At 40.6% G+C, this 9,203-nt stretch overlaps 1 protein-coding gene across 1 annotated transcript in view; it reads right to left on the bottom strand.

The window, feature by feature from the left end:
* Window positions 1–9,203, bottom strand: part of ADAM23 (ADAM metallopeptidase domain 23) — a 206,917-nt gene that overhangs the window by 78,741 nt on the left and 118,973 nt on the right. The window contains exon 4 of the mRNA XM_045296710.1: window positions 7,693–7,756. Coding sequence (XP_045152645.1) covers window positions 7,693–7,756 — 64 coding nt within the window. The remainder of the gene's footprint in view (window positions 1–7,692; window positions 7,757–9,203) is intronic.

Genomic DNA, 9,203 nt, shown 5'->3' with positions numbered 1-9,203 from the left:
CGCCCCACTACCAAACCAATAATTATTGCACCTAGGTCTGTTCCCCCCTTAATCTTAAATATATTTACATATGTACATGTCTGTATTTAGGCTTGTATATATGCCCTTTGCCTCCTACTTCTTTCCTCTATTTCTTTACGCTTTCCTCCTGTCCCAATACCATGATCAGTCTTCATCTATTTGTCTTCTTAAATAGAATATCCTAGACACACTTTGACTTTTCTGGATGATTTCCAATCATTTTGAACTCTTACTAAATTAAACTAATTATAACATATTACAATAGAGCAGTGCATTAAGGATGTTTCCAAAACAAACAAAAATTTCCACTGTCACCTAATTGATTCTCATAGTGACCCTACATACGGTTCCAAAGGCTTTGTCAGTCTTTATAGGATCAGACATCCCCATTGTTAGCCTGCGGAGCGGCAGTTAGCAGTGCTGCATTTACACACAGCACCACCAGAGTTCCTAAAACGGTGCTAAACCACCACCCCACTCCCACTCACTTCAACCAGTTCAGTCTCCTTCTAGGAAGGACAACAGTTCTTTAATATTAGCTGTCTAAATGTGGCACAACAACTTCATTAATACTCTATAACAGTTTGTTTACGGATCTCAAAAAGCAACTTTGTAAATAAAAATGGGCTTGTATGTAAAACTTCGAGCTCTATGTGCACATTAATTGGCAGTATTTAGAAAGTCAGCTGGTATCATACAACTTAGCAATTTCAGGTCAATATCCTGCAATTGAATTTCAGACTCTTCACATGATTCTAAAAACAACCGTATATAATCTATTGAACTAGCTATTTACCACTATGTATAAACACCAAAAAGCTACCTATGTGAAATGTGTGAAGTGTGTAGCTATCATATTTATGCAATGTGTCTGAGAAAACCTATACGGCATTTTCCAGATTTTACTACAAATTGTCTTCTTTCCCTCATACAATTTTTCCAAGACTTTTCTTAAATCTAAATTTGTTCCACTTGCATCCAAAACTGAAGGATGATGCTTTGTTTTACGGGCTGAATTGTGTGCCCCAAAAAGATGAAGTACCAACCCTTGTACCTGTGAATGTGACCTTGTGTGGAAACAGGGTTTTTGCTTTGTTATCAGTTAATGAGGTCACACCCCTGTAGGGTGAGTCCTAACCCCTTATCTGAAGCTCTGCTCCTGTAAAGAGTCTTAGGAACTTTAAAGAGGGTCGCCAAGAGCAGGACCAAGGAGCCCTGGTGGTGTAGTGGGGTGCACGTAGGGAGCAGTACTCCATTGTCCCCTATGGGCTGGCCAGCACGTGGGTCGTGGGTCTGCGACACGGTGAAGGGCAGGGAGGAAAACCAACAGGGGTCCATGTGTCCCGTGACTTAAGTCCATACGCATCCTTGGATGGAGGGCAGCACTTCGGATTCAAAACGGTCAGCTCATGAAATCCAGCAAAGCTCAGGTGTTTTACAGACAGGGTTATTGGCTCGTCAGAAGGAAAGCAACTGTCCTACTTAAGTATGCTCCCTAGCGTTCTCAGGCCACCACTTCCACAAGTTGGGCAACCCACACACCACGAGGCAGAGCATGCTCAACTGAAGTCAGCTCCACGTCACAGGATACCAAGCTTGGAATCCCATGGAAACCACCGGCTCCCCTGCTAACAATGCAGCATGGACACCGTGTGCCTCTATCAAACTGCCTCCGCTGCCGACAAAAGTGGCTGACAATCACAACCTTCGGACTCCGGGGATAATTTAGGGAGGCACAGGGTATGGGGTGTTCATTCCCTAACAGTATTAACCCATGGACAGTGAATGTTCGACTCTACTAATTTTGGTGGAAATAGAATCTATTGATTCAGTCATACAATAGAATCCGTCCTCTGATTTATTTTTAAATTGCTCCCCCCTTTGTGGCTGTTTAATGACCTCACCTGTTTCTGTTAAGGACAATTAACAAGTTCTTTTTAATTCTATAAACTTGGACATTTATGGTGACCAAGCACTGGCATTTTCAATCAACTCCTGATCATCTGGATAAATATTTGAAAACAAACTACATAGACTCACAAATAGGGGCTTCAGAGCGTATGTGGGCAAATGGAGTTAAAAATAACAAAATTTTTCCAGGGACTTTTTGAAGCATCATCATCATACTCCAGATTCTGAACAAAATTTTTAGAATGATACTATATATAAATGACTATTTATAAAAAAAATAAGCATCTCTTAAACACTTCCAACTTATCAACTAGCAGGTTTTGTCACATTATTCTGACAAGTCATCTGGCTGGGAGCAAGCCAGATGTGTTCTTACTGTTGTTCGGTGCTCTCCTGTCTGTCCTGGCTCACAGCAACCATTGCTGCAGGCCCTGCGCCATCCTCACAATTGTTCCTGTTTGAGCCCCTGGTTGCAGCCACCATCATCAATCCGTCTTCCTGAGGGCCTTCTGCTCTTCCGCTGCCCCTTCCCTTTGCGAGCACAATGTCCTTCTCCAGGGACGGATCACCCCTGACAACATGTTCAAAGAACTGAGACAAAGTCTTGCCATCATTGCTTCTGAGGAGAATCTGGCCGGACTTCTTCCAAGACAGACTTGTTGGTCCTGTTAGCAGCCCCCGGTATCGTTAGTATTCTTCCCCAGCACCACCACCGAAAGGCATCGATTCTTTCCCAGTCTTCCTTGTTCTATGTCCAACTGTCACATACATACAAGGCAACTGAAAATACCAGGGCTTGGGTCAGGCCCACCTTAGTCCTCAAAGTAACATCTTTGCTTTTCAACCCTCTAAAGCAGCGGGTTCTCAACCTGTGGGTCCCGACTCCGATGGGGGTCGAACGACCCTTTCAGAGGGGTTGCCCGATTCACAACAGTAGCAAAATGACAGTGATAAAGTAGCAACGAAAATGATTTTAGGGTTGGGGGGTCACCCCAACATGAGGAACTGTATTAAAGGGTCGTGGCATTAGGAAGGTTGAGAACCACGGCTCTGAAAAGATCTTGTGCAGCAGATTTACCCAATACAATGTGTCCTTGATCTCCTGCTTGCTGCTTCCATGAGCACTGATTGTGGATCCAAGCAAAGGCAAAATCTGTAACAACAATGTGTGCTCCATTTATCACGATGTTATCTATAGGTCCAGTTGTGAGGAATTGTATTCACACTGATGGCTGCAATCCTTGATCTTCATCAGCAAGTGCCTCAATCCTTCCTTGCTTTCAGCAAGCAAGGTCCTGTCATCTGCATATCACACAACTGCCTCTTTATTCATGTACAGGTTCCACATGAACAAAATTACGTGCTCTGGATTTCTTATTCTTCTTCATATAATCCAGTTTCTCTGTTTATTTGCTCAGCATACAGACTAAATAAGTATGGTAAGAGGATACAACCCTGACACACACCTTTCCTGATTTTAAGCCATGAAGTGTGCCTTTGTTCTATCCCCACAACTCCCTCTTCACCCATAAAAGTTCCAAATAAATACATAACCATAGTTGGTTATGATCCACACAATTAAATGCCTTGGCATAGTCAATGTAAGACATGTCAACATCTTTCTGGTGTTCTCTGCTTTCAGCCAAGATCCGACATCAGCAATGATATCTGTTGTTGCACATCCTCTTCTGAATCCAGTCTGAACCTCTGGAAGCTTCCTGTCAATGTAGTGCTACAGATGTCATTGGATGGTCTTCAGCAAAATATTACTTTCATGTGTTATCAATGATACTGTTCTATAATTTGAGCATTCTGTCCAGTCACCTTTCTTTGGAATGGGTACAAATATGGATCTTTTTCAGTCATTTGGCCAAGTAGCCGTCTTCCAAATTTCCTGAGATAGAAGAGTCAGTGCTTCTGGTGCTTCATCAGCTTGTTGAAACGTTTGAATTTGTATTCCATTAATTCCTGGAGCTTTCTTTTTGGCAAAATCTTTCAGTGCAGCTTGAATTTTGACACCACTGGTTCTTGCACATATTCTACCTCCCCAAATGGTGGAGTGTTGACTGGTTCTTCTTGGTACAGTGCCTCGTGTACTCTTCCCATCTTCTCTGGATGCTTCTGCACCATTCAGTACTTTGCCCATAGAATCTTTCAAGAAAGACAGCAATTAAGGTTTGAATTTGTTCTTGAGTTCTTTCAGTTTAAGATATGCTGAGCATGTGCTTCCTTTTTGGTTTTCTAATGCTAGGTCTTTGCACATTTCATTATAATATTTGGCTTTGTCTTATTGAGTTTCCCTCTGGAATTTTCTATTCAGCTCTTTTTGACATCATCGTTTCTTCCATTTGCTTCAGCTACTCAACAAGTAAGAGCAACTTTCAGATCCTTTCTGACATCCACTTTGACCTTTCCTTTCTTTCTGGTCTTTTGCTTTCTCCATGAATGAGTTGATTGATGTCCTCCCACAGTCCACCAGGTCTTCTGTCAGTGTTCAATGTACCAATTCTGTTCTGGAAATGTTCTTAAAACTCAGGTGGGATAGACTCAAGGTTATATTTCAGCTCTTAGAGATTTGTTTTAATTTTCTTCAGCTTTAACCTGAGTATATACATGAGCAATTGATGGTCTGCTCTACAGTCAACCTCTGGCCTGCTTCAGATGCTGATATTGCGTGTTCTACAGATGTAGTCCATTTGATTTCTGTATATTCCGTTTAATGGAGTCTGTGCGTAGAGTCGCCGCTTGTGTTATTGAAAAAGGATATTTGTTTTGGGCTTAGCAGCGATCATCAGTGTGCTGAGAGGAACACTGTTGTGTTTGGTCCTCATTCTCCATCATTAGTAATTTCTCCATATCGGATCTAGATCCCTCCCACATTTTTGTTGCCTTTGTTTCTTTCAGTGGAGCTTATCCTTTACTACCTTGGAGAATTTTTTCTTTGTTTTTGAAGCTTGTCATGATTATCAACAGTGAGATTACTAAACTGTGAGCAATCACATTCACTAATATTGCACCTTTGTGTTATCTAATAACCCTTTGTTTCAGTTCCAAACGCTTCTCCATTGCCTTTTGCTGCTGCAGGCTCCAGAACTGGTTTTGCACTATTTGGGAGGCATCCTATACTTGCTATAATAATGTACAGCATATTATTAGGTGGTAATATAGTATTATAAGATAACAATACTACAGCAGCAACAAGAGATGCATGACACATGACCTTGGAGGCTGCTACCTAGGAGTCAAGGTAAAATGGTTAAATGGAAATTACAGTACAGTACAGACATATGCCAGACACAGAGGCATTTATTATAATCAAGACAGATGTACTATAAAAAAGCCAAACTCCCTGCTGAGTCATAGCAACCCACTTTGTGTTGCCGAGACCGTAACTATTTACAGTAGAAAGTCCAGTATTTCTCCTGAAGAGCTGCTGGTAGCTTCGAAGTGCCGACCATACGGATCACAGCCCCGTGCACCAGCAGGGCTCCTCCTTTATGTACTAGAGGCTATATATATGTGCTGCACTATTATACCCTGACAGTGCCATCATTTCATATACAAGTGACAAGAATGCAGGCAGCCCTGCATATTCACAACATCCCATCCTCTGATCAGGATTTCTGTACTCTCTCATAACGTTATGAAATCACATGTATATATGGTGAAACAAACAATACCCGAACGGACGTCATGCAGCACATCAACACATAAAAAAAGAAACTGTTAGTATTAATCTTTGCACTATCCAGTAAGCCAGTGAATTTGGGCCAAAGAGCTGTTTTTGAAGAAAAGTGTCAGATGTGAGAAAAATGAGGAACACAAAGTTGCAGGGAAGGCAACTGCAGGTGGCTTCTTCAGCCCGAGCTGAAATATTCTTTATTTAAACTTTAGTTACAACTGAAACAAGATCCGGAGTGTCTTACTAATGCAAAATCTCCCTTTCGGGACCTCAAATGACCTCTAGGGGCCAATTAGCTATTCTGCTTCTTAAAAAAAAAATGGACTGAACTTCTTAGTGAAGAGTTTGGATCAGGTTGCCGTAGCCTGCAAAGGTGGCTCATTTGCTGAGTCGTTAAAGTTCTCATGCAATCTTCTCCCCTCCAGACTCATGACTCAGCTTCCGCAGTGCTGGCACGGCTGACAGTAGCTTTGGTTGGTGCAAACGTCAGGGAGGGCATTGCCTTTTCACTTTCCACAGCATTAACTTTTAGGGGAATTCAACAAACCCAAAGATGCCGCCTAAGTCAAGAACTGGCAGAAGAGCAAGAAGGAGACATAGAGGTTTTTTTAAATCCGTGCCACAAAACCCAAAGGCTGGAACACACACCAAAGGGCAAATGTGCCTACTGTTCACTGGACAGTTGTGAATCGTAAGAAATGCAGTGGCCTAGGGCAGTATGCGATTAAGGTCACCTACAGATATTTGTTGGGAGGCGATCAGACAGAAACCTCGGGGCTCTGTGTTGCACCACTCAGCAAGCCCACGCATGCACGATGCCACTTTCATACAGCACTAGGTAACACGCAGGACAGAGATGAAATAAGGTGTCACCACATTGTTTCCCTCTGGATCCTGGCCCGTGGCCATGTTATCTGAGGACTGCTAAGCCTCAATGTGACGCTTGACTTTCTAAGCCTTGGACTGTTTCTTAAGCATGCCAGGGATTCGCCAAACCCCCTCGCCCCTCACCCCATCCTGACCCAGCTGAAGAAAATCACCCTGTTCCTTACCTACAAATAACAACTCTTGTGCTTTCATTTAAACTCACTTCCTCCTTGTAGATCCTCCCTGAAGAGAACGAAAGTTAGTCCCCAAGTGAAGGAGATCATGTGCCCCTTTACCTGTATACAATGTTTGGAGGCATCCGCAGGTTTATTTGCCCTCTTTCTGCCTGAACAACACCATGTGTAGGACAAGAATAATAATATTCATGGGGTTGTTGTGAAAATTAAAAGAGGTTGATCCCTAAATCTTCCTTCCCCTATCTCTCCCTTGTCCTTTGGTGAACTTGGACACATCATTTGGACTAATAACATGTTGTTCAAGTAGCCCACTCAGTCTTATATTTCAGATTCTGTGTATCTCAACCTGGTTTTCCCATACATACTACTTTAAGATGTTATATATATATTTTTTTAAGATGTTATATTTCATGAGACTTTATTGTTCTTTATACCGACTCACCTCTGTAAGATACTGTATGTATACCCAAAACCATGAACATGTCTTTATTGGTCTGAAACTACAGAACCTCTATGTTATCTCAAACATGTATTTTTAACTTCTAATACATTTCTTCTCATTGAAATGGGACAAGCGATTTTATTCAGGTATACATCAAACTAACACCGAACCAGTTAATTTCCACGCTGAGAGATTTGAATAGTGTCATGGCTCCTAAAATAACAGTCATTATGAATTTAGAAAGAACACCAATTGAACTGTAAAATGAACAAGTAATTCTCTCCTTTGTTATCCCCAGTCATTAATTCAGGAAAAGCATCTCCAATATTAAAAACAAAAACAAAAAAGATAGCCACAAGTTCTGATCATAGCTTTGTTCCTCTGATAGCATTATAAAGATATTTCATTAGCTACTTACCTGTAAGGACAAACTCATTTATTATTACTAATACGTTTAAGACAAGAGCAATTATGTAACAGAGTGGTATAGGGAGAAAAACCAATACAGTGCACTGACAGGTGCAGATTCAGTACACTCTTCCTACAGTATTTCCAGGCACCACCAAGCGTACCTTAGAGAACTGTGGTTTTCCATTTTCATAGTGAATCTCCACATAATCAGAAGACAGCAGGCCGCTGCAAAGGAAAGAGAACAGAGCGCTTTTTGTACTTGAAGGCTTAAACAGTCAGTTCAGAAAATGGATGTCAGAGACAGGTAAATCACAAACAGCTACAGCCCACAGTAGACTATAATGATGTTCTCATCAAGGGTGTCAAGCATTGTCTAAGAACAATTCACCCTCATCCATTAAAAAGTCACAATTTTGATAAGCGAAGGGTAAACTCCTCTTACACCCACTCTTTAGCAGTTAATTTGGTATGATAATTAATATGGAGCTAACTCTCAAACAGCATAATCACTGAGGAACAGCCGAGATCAGGCACGACTGTAGTCCAGTGGTTTTATTTATGGACACTGGAATTTGAATTCCATGTCATTTTCATGTGCCACGAAGTATTATTCTTACTTGGGTTTTTCTGGACATTAAAAAATATAAAAGGCATTCTTAGCTTGCAGACCGTACAAGCCCAGGTGTAGCCGGACTTGGTTGGTGGACGATCCCTTGCTAGCTCCTCCATAGTAAAAAGTCACAGGACAAAGTAAAGTAGCACAGACTTTTCATTCAAATAAAGCAGGGTTGAAACTGTAATCTGGCTCAGTTGATTATTAGTGGTGCAAGGCCATATTAGATGCACCTTGATAGAATTGGGGGGAAAATGTAGAATAGACTTTAAATTCCTTAAACGTCCGGGATTACTGTTCCAGTAGAAGCTAGCACACTCTCTGATAGTATTGTCTTGAGATATTCTTGAAACTGTAAAGCAGAGTCTTTTAGGGAAATAGATTGCATACAAAATAAAGCATATTATCTATGAGAATGGTGCTCCATTAAAAAAGAGTCTATATGACACCAGAAGGTCAATAATGACTCCACAGCCCAGATGAGGTAGTGAGGAGCATGGGCACTAGAGCACTCGTACAGACAGAAGCATCCAAGAGAACGTGGACACCCTGGATATGGGAACTACGATCACTGAACAACTTGAGTAGAAATTGTCAAAGGAGGTCCTAATTTGCTGTTTACATTTTCACCAAAAACAAAATAAAATATATATTTTTAAATGGCTTGAATGTACAGAATTTATATAAATTCTTTTTAAATGAAAAAAAAAATTCTTTTTAAATGTTTACAGCATTAATGGATGGATTTGTTCTAAGAGCTGTAAGAGCCCGCAATAAAATGATTTATTGAAATACAAAAATGGCTTGAGTAAATTTTTTAAATAGAGACATTATTTTAAAAGTTATTATTAAAAATATTTTAAAATTCTATTATTTTAAAATTATTTTTAAAATCAGAGAAATAAGATGATATAAAGATACCAAAATATTAACTATCTAACTTGCTGTGTTGTGGGGTTACAGATTATTTTAGTTTCTTCCTTATGGTTTTTGGCATTTAACAACATTTTTACCATGAACATGAATTTTATTCAGATATTCTCCAGAAATGTTAAAGAC

The sequence above is a fragment of the Echinops telfairi genome, unplaced genomic scaffold (genome assembly GCF_000313985.2).
Source record: "Echinops telfairi isolate 266 unplaced genomic scaffold, ASM31398v2 ScPeMD7_3;HRSCAF=10, whole genome shotgun sequence".
NCBI classification, from domain to species: domain Eukaryota; kingdom Metazoa; phylum Chordata; class Mammalia; order Afrosoricida; family Tenrecidae; genus Echinops; species Echinops telfairi.
This window is presented reverse-complemented; position numbering and strand designations above follow the sequence as displayed.